At 43.8% G+C, this 21,450-nt stretch overlaps 2 protein-coding genes across 2 annotated transcripts in view; one reads left to right on the plus strand and one right to left on the minus strand.

Moving 5' to 3' along the window:
* The window catches only part of KCTD19 (potassium channel tetramerization domain containing 19), a 16,215-nt gene extending 229 nt beyond the window's left edge, over window positions 1–15,986 (plus strand). The window contains exons 2-15 of the mRNA XM_018552934.1: window positions 151–444; window positions 1,671–1,833; window positions 2,576–2,767; window positions 3,823–3,954; window positions 5,053–5,281; window positions 5,749–5,909; window positions 6,205–6,308; window positions 7,228–7,370; window positions 8,472–8,555; window positions 9,914–9,968; window positions 12,407–12,725; window positions 13,585–13,770; window positions 14,777–14,931; window positions 15,843–15,986. Of these exons, the coding sequence (XP_018408436.1) occupies window positions 151–444; window positions 1,671–1,833; window positions 2,576–2,767; window positions 3,823–3,954; window positions 5,053–5,281; window positions 5,749–5,909; window positions 6,205–6,308; window positions 7,228–7,370; window positions 8,472–8,555; window positions 9,914–9,968; window positions 12,407–12,725; window positions 13,585–13,770; window positions 14,777–14,931; window positions 15,843–15,986 (2,361 nt within the window). The remainder of the gene's footprint in view (window positions 1–150; window positions 445–1,670; window positions 1,834–2,575; window positions 2,768–3,822; window positions 3,955–5,052; window positions 5,282–5,748; window positions 5,910–6,204; window positions 6,309–7,227; window positions 7,371–8,471; window positions 8,556–9,913; window positions 9,969–12,406; window positions 12,726–13,584; window positions 13,771–14,776; window positions 14,932–15,842) is intronic.
* Window positions 15,987–20,253: 4,267 nt separating this feature from the next.
* LOC108784200 (puratrophin-1-like) overlaps window positions 20,254–21,450 on the minus strand; it is an 88,374-nt gene continuing 87,177 nt past the window's right edge. The window contains exon 26 of the mRNA XM_018552945.1: window positions 20,254–20,643. The gene's annotated coding sequence lies outside the window, so the exon portion shown is untranslated. The remainder of the gene's footprint in view (window positions 20,644–21,450) is intronic.

Raw genomic sequence — 21,450 nt, forward strand, 5'->3', positions numbered from 1 at the left:
TCTGGGTGCCCTAACTTTTTTAAGCATATCCATTTTGATAGGAGATATATACTATGACAGGCTGTGATGTATTATATTATAATAGTAGATGTATACCAGGGGTGGGCAACTCTGGTTTAAAGAAATTGCTTTTTCTCTTGTTCTATACAGGAAGAGGGAGGTCCAAAAGATGAAGACGATGAACTCTTTTACATTAATGCTGGTGCATGGATCTTCCCCATACCCAAGATTAAACTGGCTTCTTTTCCCCATTCGTTACTATATCGAGAGGCCTGCTTGTTATCCGAATCCGATAGAACAAGGATATTCCTAGACCGGGATGGCTTTGTATTCAGCCATATTCATCAATTCCTACTATTGTCACAGCTTCCAATATCCAGCTTATCAGAACTGGACTTGTTGTATGAGCAAGCTAGCGGACTCAATCTGATGGCGGTTATAGAGGTATTCATTGAGCAATAACTCAGCAGAGGTTACTTTATATATTTTGACTTTAGACAAGTTCCATAAATCCAGTCAAAATATGTTTTTATAGAGTTGGAATCTCTGTCAGGTTTTTATTGTTGTCTGTGTCCCTGCTGGGGATATCTAAACCAACTATTTGTCCTGTCCTAAACTATCCACGTTTTTTATGTTGTAATACACTTATATTAATGAAATATGTAGAAAATGCTCCCTGATGGAACCCCCCCACCATGACGGGTAATACAAAAATGGTAACATGTTGCAGCTCTTGAGCTTCAACTGGGTCTGTAGTGTGTATTTTGGGATGGTTAATCACAAGTAGACATGTAAGCTGCGGAAAAATTTGGTTCAGATATTTAGTTATTTCAGGATTTGGATCCGAAATTCGGTTCGGATTCGGACGAAATCCAAATTTAGTTAGTTTCGGATGAGTTTACGAACGTATATTCGTTGCGAATACCACATAAAACCATATACAGATATTACTACTAAAGCTGAATCTCCTAGACCCGAATGGCATACGGGATCCGAAATTTCCGAATAGCATTCGGGTCTGGGAGCCATATACATTTATTACTAAAGCTGAGGCTCCCAGACTCGGATGGCATTCGGGAGCTCCCGAGTGTAATTCGGAAATTCGGATCCCGAATGCCATTCGGGTTAGGAGCCTCAGCTTTAGTATTACATGTATATACTGAACACAAATTTTCGTTACGGCATGTGACTTTTCTGGCCAATCAGATGGCTCCCATGTTGCCGTAATGAAAATTTGTGTTCAGACCCATTCTGATGCAATAAACCGAAAAACACTTCTGATTGGCCAAAAAAGTCACATGCTTGCTTCAGTTTTGTTTTTGAACGAAATATGGACAGGATCCGGAAATGGAAATTCGGATGCATTAGGATTCGGATGAATTTTGATTCGGAACTAAACGAATGGCACATGTCTAATCACAAGCAGTTTCCCATTGTAAACTATTTTACTGGCTGGATTACCATTTATTCTGTACTGTGTCTCTATGTGGAAGCGCCCATCTTAGTAGTGGCAGGGTTTTGCTTCTCCATTTCAGAGGTGACGCCCTGATGACTGGTGGGTAAATAGTTCACAGTCTTTACTGGGACCGTGAGAGTCTCAGTCAGGTCATAGACTAGGCGCTTATCTCTGTAATGTTTGAATATGATAACTGTTTGTTTGCCATTGACAGGCGATAGACAAGCTAAAGGCGGGAAAAGAAGAAAAAACAATCCTCCATGAGCAAGTGGTGCCAGAAATTCCAGCCAGTGAGAAAGCTCCAATAAACCGCTGGAAAACCTACAAATGTAACAGCAGGCTATATGAATGGCCTCCAAAAATGTCCTTGTCCCCAGGTAATGATTTATCTTCCTGATCTTGCATGTGGTCTGTGTTAAAATTAAAGTTACTTATCTTTTGCTTTACTTCCTTCATCAACATACTAATGAAATGTTATTATTTTAGACCCAGTGACATCATCGTTGGGTCTCTGTACTTCTCAATGCAACGCTGGCAGATCGTTGCTGGTGGGAAGGGCCGGCAGGGTGCTGTCAGTAGCTTCCTGAAAACATCACAGCCCTCTGCCTTAGTACTCCTCTCAAGTGCCCTCAGCCCTGATGCAAGCAGTGAGCTGGTCTTTTGGGACGAGTTATGCAAATGCTAAAATGCCTTAATGGGTGGGTGTTCCTCAGCAGGCTGTTTTTGAATGTAGACCACCCTAGGTAATGCCCACATGTGATGCTGAGCCTCCAGGATTGAAAGAACTGATATCCAATGAATGAAAGGGGCAGGCCAAGGACTGTCAGGCTGGGTAAGAAAGAGCTAGATGTTGCTTGATGTCCTCCAGCCTGGAAATGGGGCAGGCTCTGTTTGACTCGCTGCAGCTTCTAATGCAGATTGTGAGAAGCTCCCAGTGTGCAGTGATATCAGAGGAAACAATTTCAGTCCAGGAGACTGACTGAGAACTGTGCAACACTGAAGGGAAGGGTGGAGATCAGATTTAAATGTCTTTTGGCTTGTTATATTACGGTTGTTCTTTTAGTTTTTAGTTGATTCTGTTCCTTAATATCACACGTAAGTCACTCATCTTTTCTTTAGGGATCCGGGACACAGCCCCTCTTGGACTTTTAGTTGATCCCTTTCTTGATGCAGAAGAGGAAGTTCATTATTGCTTCTTTCCAATAGACATTCTGAAGCAATATCCGGCACTGGTAACAGATGATAACTTGCTTTGGTTCTCCGAGAAATTCATACTGCTGGAATGTGGAAGCCCCCAGTTCCGGTTCATAGGTGAGATTAATATGTGATGAATGCATTTATAGGTTATATTAGCATGTACACTCACCGGCCACTTTATTAGGCACAACTTGGTAGTACCGGGTTGGACCCCCTTTTGCCTTCAGAACTGCCTTCATTCTTCGTGGCATAGATTCAACAAGGTGTTGGAAACATTCCTCAGAGATTTTGGTCCATATTGACACGATAGCATCACGGGCTCAAAGTGTGCCAAGAAAATATCCCCCACACCATTACACCACCACCACCAGCCTGAACCATTGATACAAGGCAGGAAGGGTCCATGCTTTCATGTTGTTTACGCCAAATTCTGACCCGACCATCTGAATGTCGCAGCTGAAATCAAGACCCATCGGACCAGGCAACGGTCTTCCAATCATCTATTGTCCAATTTTGGTGAGCCTGTGTGAATTGTAGCCTCCGTTTCCTGTTCTTAGCTATCAGGAGTGGCACCCGGTGTGGTCCTCTGCTGCTGTAGCCCATCTGATTCAAGGTTGGACGTGTTGTGCGTTCAGAGATGGTATTCTGCATACCTCGGATGTAACGAGGGGTTATTTGAGTTACTGTTGCCTTTTCGGACCATTCTCTGTAAACCCGAGAGATGTGTTGCTGAAATATTCAGACCAGCCCGCCTGGCACCAACACCCATGCCACATTCAAAGTCACTTAAATCCCCTTTCTTCCCCATTCTGATACTCGGTTTGAACTTTAGAAAATCGCTTTCACCGCGTCTAGATGCCTAAATGCATTGAGTTGCTGCCATGTGATTGGCCGATTAGCAATTTGTGTTACCAAGCAGTTGAACAGGTGTACCTAATAAAGTGGCCGGTGAGTGTAAATACCTTCTTGCCAAATTATTCTGTTTACAAAGAGAAAATGTACAGAGTTTAGTGAATGAGATGAAGTTATGCTGTCTTAAATCATCCAGTCATGTGATTAGAATTTTTTTGTTTTCAATTTCATTGAATTTCCTATGTTGCAAAAATAATATTTGCTCTGGATAATGAATTTACATGTTCCTGAATAAATATTTTTCTGTTTTCATTTAGGAAATTTCCTTTATTCTGGGAATTTTTTCTTGCCGGATAACTTCTTAGCGTTTGAGGATTTAGAAGCAGAAATTAATTCTGTGGGAATTCCAGATCTTCTCAAAGCATTGTTGGATGAAAAGAACGACTCAGGTGTGTCACCTCTGATCACTGTTCTTGTGGGTATGACAGAGATGAGGAATGTTGTTGTGTGTTTATGGAGGTGCCAGGCTAACCTGAAATTGTGTCATAACAGTTATAAGGAAGATTTTTTTTAACCCCTACAAGGGTTCCTTGAGCAATTAATGCCTCTCAGTAACCACTGACAACAACCATCTTTCAGGTATCTGTAAGGGGGTTCTTATTTTCACTTCCCACCAATGTTAAAAGCATTCTTCTGACTGTCCACCAGTGTACCAGGGCCCTTCACTGACCTCCAGTATACCAGGGACCTTCACTGACCTCCAGGGCCCTTCACTGACCTCCAGTGCACCAGGGCCCTTCAATGACCTCCAGTGCACCAGGGCCCTTCACTGACCTCCATTGCACCAGGGCCCTTCACTGATCTCGGGTGTACCAGGGCCCTTCACTGACCTCCATTGCACCAGTGCCCTTCACTGACCCCCTGGTGTGCCAGAGCCCTTCACTGACCCCCCCGGTGTGCCAGAGCCCTTCACTGACCCCCCTGGTGTACCAGAGCCCTTCACTGACCCCCCTGGTATGCCAGAGCCCTTCACTGACCACCAAAGATGTCTGTAAAAATGTATGTATACTAAAAGAAATGCAAGAAGGGGAGGACAGGGGGTGAGTTGGTGACAAACTGTGAAATGGGCTTTAAAACCAAATTAACATAAGAAGGAAACTAATTCATGCATTTAGCTCCGTTGATATTGCAGAGCAATCGGCTGTACAACAGTAAATGTCACTCATCATGTCATGGCGCTGCACATGTGATCAGCTAACACACCAGCGACCGCTTGAAAGTTGAGTTAAGAGCTGAAATAAGTATACTGACAAGCCTGATACTTAACATGTTTTAAAAGTAACTGTTTTGGGAGCCATTAAATTGGAGGGGCAAGTTCCACTTGAGTTAGGGCTTGTGTGCATTTGTTAGCATCTGAACTGCCTTTCTTCTCCATGCATGTCCATGTGAATGTAGAAGCAAGTCAAAGCAAAATTGCATTTTTCTAAACCTGACAACAATGTACATAAAAGAAAACTGAATGATGTTTAATGATTTATGACTTTTAGGAAAGAAAAGCAGCCATTACGTGGATATGCCAGGGACGTGGCACTCTAGTAACAGCTTGACAGCTAGTAAAACTGAGCACTCCAGTGGAGCAAAGCCTTTCTACGTCATGTCTTTGGATCTGTTAGGAAAATACCCAGACTCTGCTTTAGGCCAGCTGTATATAGAGAGCAGTGTAGGCGGCAGTAAGCTGTATATCAGTGGCAGTGGGACTCTTTTCCAACACGTCAAGTAGGTTCTTTAAATCATTTCTTTAAATATACACTTGGAAAAGTTCTTATTGTAGTTTAGATCTACCAAAAAGTAAAGTATGCAATGCAAGGGTCTGCCTGATTGTATACAAATAGATTGGATAGTTTAGGTTTGTCCTCATATGACATAGTTTTGGTAGATCTAAAGTTGGTTATATGGAGATTGTATGGTCAGATTATAAACTGTATGGTGACCCTTATAGAGATGATGAGAGGGGGAGGTGTCCTATAGCTCCTCCTCTTCCATACATACAAAACAGTGGGTGAGCATTGTCACCATAGGACAGGAAGTGTTACTGGCAGGATCAACAGGTACAAATATGGGTCAAAAAGCCTTCTAGACCAAATAAATCACTGGTGTTAAAACTGATAATACAGATACTGACAATTGATCTGATTAAGATTAAATTCACTGATTTATTTTATTTTAATCGATTTTGATGTCAGAAATTGGCTGGGAGCATGCGGACTTCCACTGACCAGCAGTGCTTTAGAAATCCAAGGCCTGTGTTTATACCTGGATAAAGGGGACGTCATATACCAGCCCATGAGAGAAGCTATGAGAACATACCTAAATTACAGACTGAATAGGAGTCCTGGAGCTTCATGTAAGTAGAATGGTTTACAATGGTGGCATCTCTCCTATCGTTAGTGCATATTTATTAGGTTTTGAGATCTTAAAGTGGAACTATAACCTCCTCTCCTTTACAGCCAAGGAAGGTGCCATCTTTCCTCGATTTGGATTGCCGTTGCCACAAAAGTGACATCCGTTCTGTACTGCTGCCATCAGCATGGGATGTGTACAAATATCCCCTGGTGATCAGAACAAGGCCATGAGAGGCCTTATGGTTAATGCTACCCTTAAAATTCATTTTTATAGGATATTACTTTTTATTTTCCTAGGTGAAAGTTGGATAGCCGACGTGCAACAGTACTCAGCCACCCAGATAGTTAGAGTCTATGTGAGAAGCCATTGGTATGCCACACTTCTGAAAACGTTACTGAAGGTACAGCAGAAAACAAACCATTATGTGTATTATAGAGCAAGGTATGAGGGGTAGGCAGAAGAGGGGGCAGAGAGAAAGAAACAGGAGAAAAGGGAAAAAAAAAGTTCAAAACAGGAAACGCTTGTGCCTGTCATTTATGAGAAACAGCAATTATTCATTCACTATCGGCTTTGTCTTCCATTTGGTTTGGGAACTTTGGAGCTAGGTATGGTCCAAGGGGGGGGGAGACTTAAGACTTAGAAGAACCGTCAGGCGAGATGACTATTTGTTTAGAGTCTAAGTTATATAATTAAGTGGATATGTCAGATACAGCCAACACAATTTGGGGGAATCGCCCCCCCCCCCTCCTTCTTCAGGGCTTCTCTGGGGATTCCTTGCTCCTCCACTCATTCTTTGCTGTCTATTCCAATGTTCAGCTTTGCTTTGCTTTCGGCACGCTCCTTGGAGACCAGATCAAGGCTCAGCAAGCTACATTCTCCCATTTTGGTTTAGTATGTCAGCGGGCCGGGTGCGAAGATATATTGGAGGCATAAATGAGGGATATAAAGCCCGGGGGAATATGGGTCTTTGCGGCAACGTTGCTCAAACATTGCTGTGCCGAGAAGAGGGGATGAGTTATCCTTAAGCAATTATTTAATATAGTATTGTATTTGAAGATATTAGACATGTTCACTCTGTGGGATCCCGGAAAGATTTCCTGGCAGTTCCTGGAAAAATGTGATTCCAGTCAGTGTTAACATACTAAATCCATGGCGGGTACATCAAATAAATTAAGCAGGATTTTTAAGTCCTGGAGGGAAATGTGGGCAGTGCTATTCCTAACAAAGTTAGATGGGGTGATAGGAATTGTGATGCCTACTTTTTGGTGTATATGATTGAATGATGTTGAGTCAACTGTTTAAATGTTCTGATTGTTCAGTATCCAGAACTGCTCGCCAACGCTAAGAAGACACGCTGGATCACCTGTGGCTTTTCCTTGTTAGTAATTGGAGATGGATCCATATTCCGGCATGTCCTCAACTTTCTAAGACTTGGCAGACTCCTCCTGCCCTCCGACTTCAAGTGAGTACAAAGTGCTACTGTGACATTGAATCTCCAAAACTTCAGAACAAGTTGCCCATCGTTCCATCATCAGATTCTTTATTTCTGATTTAGATTCACTTTACTTGCGGGACCTAAGTTCTCTGACTCCCCTGTCCAATGGGGGGGAACTAGGAAACTACACCCTCCTAGGCTTTACAGCGAAGGAAGGTGCCATCTTGGACTCTATTTGGATTGCAGTTGCCATGGTGCTGCACATGTGGTCAGCTATGGCAACTTTGGGGCAGGGTTGGGTACTAGAAAACTATATTGCCGCAATAGATCAGGCTAGTGGGCTATCTGAAATCCTCCATCACTGGACGGTGCGTCATTAGAATGCTCAGTCAATGTTTAATGTAGTTAACTAAACTAGCCACTAGGTGGCATGCTTGTACTTAAAGTCTCAGCAGGGAGATGTGGCTGGAATCCCTGTGGGTTGCAGTGGATTGTTTTCTCGCTAGTCTCGCTAGTAATTTAAAGCTCTGAGAACTACACAAAAACTACTCTTGCATTGGGCCTCCCTATGCACTGCAAGGGTTAAATGCTCATTAGGTCTATGGGTAGAGGAATAAGGTGTACTTCTTACCTTATTCCTTGCTCCAGACCCAAATATTTAAGTGACGCTGGCATCTAAATGCTCATTCAAAAGTCCAAATGTACCAAGGTTTTCCAGGCAAGCTCACTGGTTCTGGTAAGGGGTTTCCAAGAGTACAACAGGTCCCCCTTCAAGAAGCTTAGAGTGTAGATGTAAATGGATGGTTCCAAGGCAACAACAGGTCTCCTTTAGGGAAGCTGAGAATGTAGATGTATATGCAATGAGCACCAGGCCAAACAGGTGAAAAAGTTCAAATGTACTAAGGTTTTCCAGGCAAGCTTACTGGTTCTGTTAAGGCCGTTCCAAAAGTACAACAGGTCCCCCCTTAGAGAAGCTTAGAGTGTAGATATACAGTATATACCCTTTGCCTGCGGTGATTATTTATAAAAGTCCAGTACGGTTCCTGTTTTCCCCTGATGGAATATTCTCTTGCTGTGCTGTATGTGAATCGGATATCGAGGACAGATCTCACATTTGCTGTATTGCAGGGAATGGAGGCTTCTGTGTCAGGAAGTGAATGAATTTCAAATCTCAGCTCTCAAGGAAGCTCTACGTCACTGCCCGGAGTACAGGTATTGCGGTCACATTCATGTGATTTTTCCAAAAATTCTGTATTCGTCACTAATTCCAGTTAAAGCTGAACTCCTGGGATAAGCAGATATTGTCTATATTGAATAGTCATGTGTTGTCTTGAATCTTGGAGAGCTTTATGTATTTCTTCTGGTTCTGTGCAGTAATCCAGTGTAAGACTTGGAGCTTTCTGTAATAAAGACCGCTCACTGCTGCTCTCCCTCCTTGTGCAGGGTGACCGGTCTTGTCTCCGCCTCCTCCTGTAATAAAGACCAGTCACTGCTACTCTCTCTCCCCTTGTACAGGGTGACTGGTCTTGTCTCTGCCTCCTCCTGTAATAAAGACTGGTCACTGCTACTCTCGCTCCCCTTGTGCAGGGTGACTGGTCTTGTCTCCACCCCCTCCTGTAATAAAGACTGGTCACTGCTGCTCTCTCTCCCCTTCTACAGGGTGCTGGTCTTGTCTCCGCCTCCTCCTGTAATAAAGACCGGTCACTGCTGCTCTCTCTCTCCCCTTGTACAGGGTGACTGGTCTTGTCTCCTCCCCCTCCTGTAATAAAGACCGGTCACTGCTGCTCTCTCTCCTTGTGCAGGGTGACTGGTCTTGTCTCCCCTCCTGTAGTTTCCTGTAGTGGGTGGGGCCTGTTGGGTCCCTCCCACAGCTCTGCTCTCTGCACAGTCTATGTACAGCACAGTGATGATGTCACATCTACAATTTTAAGGTAATGCCTGTTTTAGCAAAGGCATTTGGTGCACACAAAGTGGATTTGTATCCTTTGTGGCCAGTAAAGAATATATTTAATTACGTTTTTAGAGCCCGGGGTTTAGTTTTAACATAGGCACTGGCTAGTGCCAATAGTTTAGAGTAGGGATGCACTGATACCGATACTACTCATACTCGCCCAAATGCTCCCGATGCCTATCCTGATACTGGAACATTTCAGTGTCAGGGAGCCAGGCAGCGAGTCATTACACGTTGCCCAGCTTCCTGATTGGCCGGGAAGCTGGCTCCATGCTCCGTCACCAGGGAGCATGAAGCTGGCTTCCCAGACATTCAGTAACCCGGGCTGGTAATGACTCGCCCCCCCGGCTACCTTAATGGGACTTCCGGCATTGGTATTCGGTATCGGCGAGTACCGAAATAAAAAATATCAGCACTCGTACTCAATACTGAAAAACTGGTATCGGTGCATCCCTAGTTTAGAGACAAGATTTCTGTAGAGCAGTATTATATCTTTAAGACCTGTCCTCCTAAGTGCAAGAGCCCAGAGATGAAGAAGGGGATTCTGGGAGGTCTACCTGATGCATTTTACAACAGTATAAGAATCCGTTTAGTGTTATAACTATGTTTTATTCTGCAGATTATGGTTAAAAGAGAACGGATCCACAGAATGTTCCCTGGACCCTAAACACGAGGTGATTCTCTCTGTTTCTGATAAGTGTTTGCTTGGACTATTCTACTTCACAAGTATGGAAAAATATGTCTGGCACAGCTTTTCATTATCAGCTATTTTTTAAATTTAGACTTTGTTTTTCCGTACAAAGTGTTTCATCGTCTAATTCATTAGAGGGCCTTCATTGGCTCAAAGCCCAACTCAACTTTCAGTTCAAGTCAGCGAAATACATTCCAAATGCATCAAAGCAAAAGATGTGCAAAGTATTGCAGTTGGTTTTCTTTAGTAAAAAGTAGGAACAGCTTAGAAAAGCCTGTCCACTGCCAGCATGCTGCAGAGAACGATCCTTGCTCTCTGTATGAAAGCAGTGGTCTCTCTGAGAGATCTGATACCCCCACTGTCGAGTCAGAGATAGCGCTCTTATATCAGCAGGGAGCGTGAGCTTTCCTGACAGCAGAGCAAGTTCAGTTGAGGTTTAAATTAAAGTCGCCTTCAGGAAAACAGAGGCCTTCAATGATCTTCTTCTCGTCTGCTAGTTGCTTTGCAGGTATGCTGACCCTCTGGCTTCAGTATATGGACTCCTTATCCCAAAACAAGTATGTGCATCAGATAAGGCAGGAGCAACAGACTAAAGATCAGAGCTGAGGACAGCATTCACGATAGCCCGTCTGTTAAAATGCTGTGAGTTGATGGGCTGGTGCATATTGGAGCTCTGGCAGTGTGCATTGTATCACTCACTGCCAGAGCTGTCAATATATTTTTATTTTTTTTAGCTTTATTGGTAGTGTACAAAGATGCACTGCGCTGCCATGTGGTGACCTGCGGTGGCATCCGGTGTGCGGCCAAAAGAAAAGCAGCATGTTTGGATTTTATACACATCGCCTATCACATACTTTAGGGTTGTGAATGGGGAAATACAGGTGAAACTTGCTGCACTCCTTACCGGTTAAAAAATCCTGTGAAATCCAGACGGGTGCTACTAGTGACCACGGGCGGCACCGTGCACTATACAATAGATCCAAGAACGTCACCAGCACACTGATAATAAAGTGAATTAGTCCATTTAATGACAGACAATCGCCATCCAAGTGCAAGCACTTTCGGGGCCGCACAGGGTCCCCTTCATCAGGTTTAGGAATGAGGTAATTCCCAAGCCTGATGAAGGGGGCCCTGTGCGGCCCCGAAAGTGCTTGCACTTGGATGGCGATTGTCTGTCATTAAATGGACTAATTCACTTTATTATCAGTGTGCTGGTGTGATGTTTGATCTAGGGTTGTGAATGGGACACACAGATACAATTGTTTTGTGTATGTCCTTGCATTGATTCAATGCGGTAACACACAGGTCACTAAAATAAGTAACGGGCCCTAAGAGGCTCATTGGCATGGCTTTTGTAGTCTTAGCAGCATTTGATTTAGTTTTCTAGTTGGGGTTCCGCTTTAACTCCAGTATTCGTTGTCTTCCAGAGCTACAGGATAGCATGTTCCTCCCTATGTGCTATGTCACAGTAGTGACATAGCAGTCACAGGACACAGCGAGGGGCCTGCTATTCAACGCACCCAGAAGTACTGGATACCAGTGGTGGCCAGAGCTCTGCAAGAGAGCAAATAAAGGATTTGCCACCCGTATGTCTGTTGCAGGCGCACTTTATCTCAGTATGTTTTTCCTAGTGCCAGGGTTGCTTTAAAGGAGAACTATGGGGTCAGGGCTTTTCCCCATAGTTCTCCTTAGGGTAACGGGAGGACACAAACTAGTGTCCTCCCGTCACCCTAGGCTCAGTATACCGCGAGCTACAGCTTGCGGTATACTGAGACGCCGCAGCCGGAGCGGATCCTGACATTGATGTCGAGATCCGCCTTGCTGCGTGAGTGACAGCTGGCTCTGCCTATCTAGAGGCAGAGCCATCTGTACCCGCCCCCTCCCCCGTCCGTTCCGGGGAGGGGGGAATCCAGCCCCTCCCCTGTCACGGCAGAGAGCCGTGACAGGATCGAGAGGTGAGCGAACGCGGGTATGTGTTCGCTCACCTCCCGATCTACTGAGCCGACCTGTGACAGTCTCATTGTCACAGGTCGGCTAGAACTATGAGGTGAGTGAAAAGCACTCACCGCATCGGTCTCCTTTGAATAACGTTTGTCTGTATTATGGCATTGTAACTAATTAGCTTCAGATCCGCATAGAAAAATGACATTTTACATTTGAGTCCTTGAATGTGTTTGTCGTGCAGCACATTTCCTGTTTCAGCCATTTTGGCATCTGAAGCCCATTATCACCTTGTTACCCGCATGAGAAATGTCATTTTTGGCAGTGTCGTTATAACATGCAAGTAAACTGAAAAACCGCAGGTATTAAACTAATGTGATGCTGCATAGGCCATTCTAATGTACCTGACTTTCTGTTTAATCTGCACATTAACTTACTGGCTTATTTACCGTATCAGTTCTCCTTTTGTCTACATTGCAGGATCTGAGATCTGAGGGAATAATGTCTGTAGATGGATTGAAAAGTCATAGAATAAACGAGAACGCTAGCTGCGTTACATCAGCCGAGGGACTGAATAAGGATGGTTGCAAGAAGAGAAAGGCGCCATCAACAAGTCCGGTTACGCCTTCACAGTGCTATAATCCCGATGGTTTCCCCAGTACTAAATGTTGGAAACTGGACCAGACGGTGGAAGGGGAAAAGGCAAATTTCAGCACATCACCAATGTTGAAGTTAATATCTTTGGTCAAAAAGCTGCACGATAGCGCTGCTATGGACTCTGTGCGTGATGAGCTCCAAGGTAGAGGCCTTCTGAACACTCACGGTACTTTACTAAAGGAGTTCTGTTTAAAGTATAATTGAACTCTTGGGGGGTTTTTTTTGCATATATCTACTGCTAGCAAGAAGTAGATATATGCAAAAACATAAACAAAATTAAAAAGTTACCAAAAAGGTAATTACTTACCTGTGTCACCGCTGCTCGCTCCCATTTGAAGATCTGGAGCTTCTCAAGCGGCCGAGCAGGATGATGGGGCGGGCGCATGCGAAGTCTAGACCTTTGGCGAGGAGGGACTCAGTGTAAGGGCTCAGTCACACTACATGCAGTGCGTTCCGGCCCGATTTTGGCCAGAACGCACTGCCTCGCATTGCGGCCGGCTCACAGGGGCCGGAACGCACTGCATGTAGTGTGACTGAGCCCTTAGTCAATGCACGCAGCCGGGAGCGTGCACGTCGGCCAGACACCATGAAACGCAGAAGACACAGCAGTCAGCGCTGGATCAGAGACCGGCACCAGCGCTGGAGGCATTGCTGAATACAAGTGGAAGGAAGATGATTGGATCAATTGGCATCATTTAAGGTAAGTCCTTAGAGCAGCATGGGGGGGGGGGGATGTGTGGGGGAAATATTTGTGACTTTATTGTCACTTTAATAGGAAATGTTTCCTTGAAGAAATATGGGGGCTGCTACTACCAACCTCTTTCTGAAAATACTAGCTGCTTGGTCTGTGGGTTGGCACAACAGCCAGCTAAGTAGCATTTGCAGAGTGAGTTGGCAAAGGCAGTCGCTATATTTCTCTTAGATAAGGTTTCTTTTAACCATTTTCTGGTTCCTACTGCTGTATATGACACGATTATCCTAACGACGTATTCTACTTTCAGAGCATGCATACTGTGCCAGGTCACATATGGAGGGCATGGAGCTTGCTGACCTCGGCGCCATTCTCTGGGTTCATCATCACCATCTAGTGGCCAATGATGGAAGTACGGCATCTTTTCAGGACTGCATTGTGTATACTACTGAACATGATATTAAAGAGCTCACTCATCATGGAGCTACTACTGATGGTACGTCAGAATACATTTTTTTTACAGGGCACTTTTCTTTCTTAGGTTTAGGGTCATCCACAATTGTACATCTTTCTAGGAAAGTATTCCTGGGTCTACTGGGAATTCATGAGCATAAAATATGAATGCAATAGTCTCTAGATCAGCATTTTTCAACCTTTTGAGCACGGAGGAACTCTTAAAATAATGTTTCTCCTTGAGGTCTCAAGGAACCCCTGCTACAAATATTATATTTATGGCTCATGGTACATTAGCAAGAAGTTGAACTCGATGGACTTGTGTCTTTTTTCAACCTGTCTAACTATGTAACTATGATCAGGAAGTGGGGCTTACTTAGCATATATGACACCTAGAATGAATTATTTCCTATCACCCCATGTGCTATACAACAATTTAGTAATGAATAATAATGGTAAGGAATGAAATTCAAACTGAAATGAATGAATGAAAGGAAAATTGTAGGATCCTTTTACATTGGAGTAATTGAAAAAAACATTTCCCCTTACCTTGGTGGTCAGTGGAAAAATGTCCCCTCAAATGGGAAGTCAGTAGGTGAGGGCCTACACCCATATATTGGTGATCAATGGGAGGACAGACACACTTACAATAAGTAGGAAAAATTACCCCTTACCTTGCTAATTAGTGAAAGTGCCCCCTTTAATTGGGAGTCAATGGGTGAGGGCTCCCATTATATTGGTGGCCAATGGGAGGACACACTTACTATATAAATGGGATTAAAATGCCATGTCACATTAGTGGTCTGTGTAGTGTCCCCGTATATTGATAATCACCGGTCCCAAGTCTCTGGCTCTGCCGAGTGATGTTGGTGCCAGAGCTACATGTGCACTGCCAGGCAGAAGATTAATCCAATACCGCTCACTGCTCAAGGGACCGCTGGCGACCTTCTATAGGAACCTGATGTTCTATGAACACTGATTAAGAATGTCTGTTCTAGCTGTTTGTAATGAGCCCTTTACAAATCTGTTTTCACGTTATTCTGTTGCAGATCTTGTTTTCCTGAGTGTTAACATGTCGCATGAAGAAGTCTTTTATGCCAGGAAATGTCACTCCTTCCTGACTGGTATTATCTTGGACTCCCTAGAGCAGAAGGACTCCAAATCTACTAGGTTCTGCGTGGCTGGTCTTGTGAGCATGTTGTGGGTGAGCATCATGGATGAATAGTAGTCACATTGCAATAACTAGAAACTGATGATCAGCAGTGTTATATATATATATATACACACACAGCATAGGTCACTTACCCATGAGGTAGATTCTGTGGAGCTTCTGTCAATGAGGGAGCGCCACTGTACAAGCAGGTGAGTATTTTTGCTGCCCTTTTTAGCGATCCTGTGCCTGGCAAGTCGTTGTCAGTAATAAGATTGCAAATGAGCTTTAGAGAGTGAATCAGTCGGGGCTGCGCATTTAATGAGGAAGCCTGACGCTGTTGCCTCAGAGGGCATCTCTGTGGGTCATGAGGGGGGAGGCCAGAGCGTCACCCTCTGCATCTGCCCAACCAGCTCTTAGCAACCTGGGACGCTCGGACCTGTGTCCTGCCCGCCCTGTAGCTCTGCTGTTTAAACTCGGGGATAAGCAAATATTATCCTCATACAAGAGCCAAGTGTGTTCCTCCTGGAATCTCCTGTGAGCTTTGTGTATGTCTTCTAGATCTGTGCAGTAATCCAGTGTGGCGCTTACTGTAATAAAGACCGCACACTGCTGTCCTCTCTCCTTATGCACAATGACTGGTCTAGTCTCCGCCCCCTCCTGTAGGTCTCTATATTTTTAACCTGGTAGTGGGTGGTGGCCTGTTGGGTCCCTCCCTCCCTCTGCTCAGGCTATGTTACTAATAATTTTATATAGTAATATCTGGGCATGAAAAGGTGTTTGGTGCACATAAACTGGATATATATCCTTTGTGGATATTTTTGTGGTATATTGTTTTGTGCCCGGAGTTAAGCCTTAATAGGTGAGGGTCACAACCTTTTATTTTTAGACCTCTGCATGGGTAACATTGTAAATTACAACCCATAGTTCATTAATGGTACATTTCTGAATGTTCTAATCTGCAGGTTGATCAGATTCCAGCTAGACAATTTATAGAAGATTTATTGACCCTAGAAATGTACAGAGACGAGAGCACAAAGGAGACATTACTCTGCTGGTTACAGGTACGCCACTTCTTTAGAACCTCGTCCATATTTGCTGTGCAGTAACCCCATGGAAAAGATGTCTATGATATGCTACCAACCTATTAAGTAATGCTCGATAAAGACCACAAAACCATTTGCAGGGTTTGCACACAAGAGAGCAAAAGGAAATGATGTTTTTCATTTATTGATTTGTGTAAACATTGGAAAAACATAACCCAATACCATCTTTCTAGAGCCTATTCTGGATGAGTCCAGCCTTATACAGTTACCTGTGCCAGGTAAATGACATGTAGTTGATTTCAGTGGACACTGTGTGCTCTGTAGTTGGTTTCAGGGGACACTGTCACTCAGGGGGCTCTGTATACAGTCAGGGATCACAGATGCTTGCACACTTACTTTTTGCACCGCCACAACCCCAATACACTTCATAGTATTTGGGAATGTAGAGCACCTTGCTTTGCACAGTTCATGTTTCCAGGGAACCATAATTGCATAAATTGATGCCGATTCATTGATGTCGGGTCTGATCTACTCGCAACTGGTTAAAAATCAGGATCGCTGATGCTGAATCGCTGTAGTGGGGCAATAAGACCCAAAAGCTGGTCATACTTTTTTCGTTCAACCTGCAGACTGAACAAACAAAAAAATAACATTCCTCCGTCCACGCTAAACAGTGTGGATGGATGAATCTCCTATCACTGCATACCCCAATAGTGACGGCAGCTAATTGGCTGCCGTCACTGTACACAAAAGATTTTCTGACAGCTCCTTTCACTTTCTGATCAAAGGGTGCTGAGTGGAAAGGTGCCGACTGGGCCACCCAGTAAATGAATGTCTGCCGGCTCATCAAGAACCAGCTGAAATTTGTAGAGAGTATGGCTCGCTGAAAGAAGAACTCTAAGAATTCAGGTAGCCCGTTCACTATGACTAGGCCCTTACCAAGCCTCACATATGTGCATTAGGATGCAGTATAACCAAGGTGTGTTGTTTTACAGTGTATATGTGCATCATGGTTCACACACACTAAAAGTTTTTTTTATATATATACCTGTGAGAGGACAATGATACCATGTATGTGAAAACTTTTATATTGTATACGAGAGATGCTACAAAAATGGCACTTTTGTCAAAATGACGAAAGTGCCATGACGGTCGAAACTGAGGACGAAAATGCTGTGCTTCTCTCCTCTCTGATGGCTGCTGGTCTGTGTGCCTTCTGATGTACCGGCCGGCACGCAGCGAGGAGGACAGAAGGTTTGAGGAGGCCGCGATCACCTCCCGGCTCGGCCTCCTGTATCAGGATGGAGAACTCTGTCACAGGAAGCGGAGCTCTCCTCCCACACCAACCTGCTCTACCTCCTGTGACAGCCGATGTGACAGCTGTCCGCTTACCGTAAGTGACTGGATATAGTATGAGTTACTATGTACCAGTTATGAATGAATAGGAAGTTATCTACATCACTTCCTGTTCATTCATATATGCGTACATAGTAACTCATACTATATCCACAAGTTATCAATGAACAGGAGCACTCACTATAGAGGCTTCCTGTTCATTGATAACAGAGGCTGCTGAATAAGAGATTGAGGACTCTGTGTTCTCAATCTCCTTTACTATTTCAAAAGGGAAATATCTGGGGTCTGTTTAGACTCCTAATATTTCCCAGAGCCCCCCTGACAGTAAAAAAAATAAATGTAATATTTCTTAAACTTTTTAAAAAGGTTGAAGAAAAAAAACGTTTGTTTCCGTCTGACATTTTTTATTTTCGGTTTCAGTCTCAAAGATTCCATTTCGGTGCATCCCTATTGTATACAATTCCTTTACCGTTTTTAGGCAGAGCAAAAAGTATAATGCACCGTTTTTATTTTTTCAGCTTACCCTGCCGTACGCCAAGAGACTCAGCCAGTGCATTACTGTAATGCTTCAGAAGCGTTGTCACAAGTCTTCATTGTGCTGCATCCTAAGGAAATTCCTGAGCTGACACAACAGTTAAGTTGGGTTCATGTTTTTAATGTGTTAAAGTTTTCTTAATGTTAATATTTGTAAAGTCCATCAGCGTTGGGTGTAGAGGGGGAGAGTTCAGTTCTGTTTAATGAGAGGAGATTTAATAGCCGATTGACTGCTATTTGGTTGTGCCAAGGTTGATATTTGTGTGTAATAAATGTCATTGTTCTTTAAGAAGATACTTTTTATAGTTAGAACGTATTTGCAGAACATTTACCTGACCTTGTTGTGAAAAGTCTTTGTGTGGTGTCAGAGGAAGCACATGGTGCTGGAATGTATCAGGATCCCGTACACATATACCAACTTTCACCAGTAGAATTTCATCTAAAAGAATCTGTTTTTGGGGCATTCAATTTTCTAATAGTTAATGGGGTCAAATTAACGATCATTTTCTGCCGTAGTGACGATAAAAGGCAGAATTTCATTGGAGAAACATTTTCCCGCTCCTCTAACAATGAATGTGGTTCTCCTTCAGGAAACTCCATCCGTTCCAAAATTGAATGTCATTCAAAATGTAATTTGGTCAGGTCTCTGATGGCATTATCGAATGTTCTGATTTCAAATGACTGTACGAAAATCTGCCAATGTATGGCCAGTCTTAGCCCATTACACGAATGTCTCATTGACGCTATTGGGAGGTGCTCTGGACATTGTGCCTCAGTACCAGCTAACCAAAAGTTGATATTTGGTTACATTATGTCCACTGGGCTCCCTGGAAACAAGAGTCAGCAGGCATATACACAAGTGTGCATGTACCTTTCTAGTTTTCTTCTTAGGGCTTCCCCTCAAGTCCCAAAATGGAGGGAGGTTAATCTGTATATCTGGCTGCAGCTGAAAAGTGAGTACTATTGGGTCAGTAAGTCTGAGGAGCAAGAAAAGTGTGATGGGGGCGGGAGAGATATCTGCATATTGCACATCCCAGGTTTTGGAGTTCCCAAGTGCTCTGGAAGATAGGTGAAGGTATCTTATTTTAGATGCCTACAGTTCCCTTCAGCTATCAGTTTAGTTCCCACTTCCCCATCAGCACACAATTATCTTTCTTTCCTCCTCCCCACCCCGCTGTTCCATTCAGCCACTGGAAGTGAGGAAAGGAAGCCCTGTGTAAGTTGTGAGTCCCTCTCGCTGGGGCTTTTGTGTGTCTAAGAACTCACTCCAGGTCCCATGTAATGGCACGAGGCCAATCACCACCATTACCATCCTGAAAGAAATAGAAACAAGTCCTATGCTCCTGCATACCAGAAGTATTATGTAGTTTCTTCACTCCTGGCAGCCGTGGGTTGGGAAGTAAAGGAAAAGTTGCTAAGGATGGGGGACATTATTGTGAACCGTGCATGCGCAAAGCACATTTTTGCTTTGAGTTCATAAACATTAAAGTGACATTAAACCCTCAGATGTTTTTAACATAAACCAATACTGTAATGTGCGCCTTACTGTAATCCATGGTTGTTTTCCCTTCTCTTCCTTTTAAATCCTCATGTCTTCTCATGCTGGGCAGAACTTCTGTTTTGCAGCAGACTGCCTTGTCTCTGTAATGGATACATGGTGTCTGTGTGTAGGTTCACAACCTGAGCCAGCACTACAGGAAGAGGCACTCAGCTACAAAGGGAAGTTCTCCCCCAGCATGAGAAGACATTAGGCCTCATTCACACGGGTAAGGGGCGGCCCGTACAGATCCGTGCGGCGTGCACAGCCGTTTTGGGCAGCTCCCGGGAAGGACAGGTGCTGTGTGTGATTTGTACCCAGCAGCACCCGTCCTTCTCTATGGGAGTATGCGACCGTACTCCCTGCTGCATATAATCACACACAGCACCTGTCCTTTCCGGGAGCTGCCTGATACGGCCGTGCACGAATCTGTACGGGCCAATTGTTACCTGTGTGAATGAGGGCTTAAAGTACCCATAAACATTAGACTGCAATCAAGACATATAAACCAATGCACAATCTCACGTATGCCCCATCATGATTTTATTAGGGCTGCAGCCAACAATTATTTTCATAATCGATTAGTTGCCCAATTATTTTTTCGATAAATTGCAATTGAAAAAAACTCCATCTCCCCCTCCCTCCACAACCAACTAATTGATAATGAGAATAGTTGCCAACTATTCTCATAATCGATTAGTTGTTGCAGCCCTAGATTTATCACAGTGGCAAAGGTCCAAGAACCCAGTCTTAGACAATTGACTCCACGGCCTGGCAGGTCAAGGACTGGCCCACAGACACATATATGCGTTTCCAATAATATAAACTCATCTTGGGCACTTTAACACAAACACTGGAATGTATGGCGGGTCACTAAATAACCTACAAAGTCCAATCTGCGAGAACTGAAATAAATCTGTTTATTCAGATTTAAGGATTATCTCCAGTAAATAAATTATTTCTAGTTTGGGGAAAAAAAAAAACTATAACAAAATAAGACACTCGTCAAATTCCAGTTCAACATGTAAAAGGACATCTGTTATTAAATACAAATCTTGCAAATGTCTTATTCAATAAACTTTACAAACTGTGCAGCTTAACAGGAGAACTCATCAGCAGGCCGTACAGCATGGCGTCTGCTGGTATATTAAACTATATACAGGAATAGAGAAATATTACACATTAACAAGTCGCTAACGAGGCGGTTAGAACATAGAAACGTAGTCGGGGGCCAGAGGAGGCGGCCGCAATTCATATCGGGCAAATCTCCGACAACCGGAAACCTGGTCATACCTACAAAGGAAGAAGAGGGGTCATTGGAAGATACGTAAACCATACACAACATGGCAGCTAAGTCATCACCTTGTATTTAAATCCAGAGTCCCAGGCACACAGCTAAATTGTAAGTCTGCCCTGCCACATCGGACACCCCACCCCAGCTACACTGTGCAGCAAGATAGGTGACACCCATCATTTCTTCTTCAGCTCTGTAGCTTTTGGTGTCACTGTTCCACCCCAAGCCTGCTCAATGGATAGATGAAAATTTCAATGAAAAGGCGAGTGTTATGCAACCACCTCTTATTACTGATATTCAGTTAATCCATTCCTCTCATTCCAGATTTATTAAGTAACATTCATTTCCATTTATGGGGATGTAATAGCAGCTTGCAGCAGGTCATATGCCCGGTCAATGTATTCTGAATGATCTCAGAAGCATCTTAAACTGATATACAAAGCACAATGCATCTGCTTATCAAACACAAGGCCCTGGCTCTGGAAATGACAGGAATGATAGTCATAGAGAAGTGTATGATATCCCCATAGCGGAACTAAAAGTTTCTATACAAAAGCTGTTTGAACCTTGCTGTGCACACTGCTCCATATACAAGCTAAAGCCCTTGTGGGCAAGGCCAAATAACCACCACATACCTTCCACTCAAGCCATTACACATAATGACCGGGTTTATTCTGGTAGGTTCCTATATTACCACCTACGTACTGGTGTGCAAAAATGGAGTCTGCACGGTTCACCAGCAGCACAGATCCAAGATTCAGTAATGGTAACAGACAACACACAGACTCTGGTCCACGTAGGGGACA

This window comes from Nanorana parkeri, unplaced genomic scaffold, assembly GCF_000935625.1.
Source record: "Nanorana parkeri isolate BGI_ZX_2015 unplaced genomic scaffold, ASM93562v1 scaffold6, whole genome shotgun sequence".
Taxonomy (NCBI): domain Eukaryota; kingdom Metazoa; phylum Chordata; class Amphibia; order Anura; family Dicroglossidae; genus Nanorana; species Nanorana parkeri.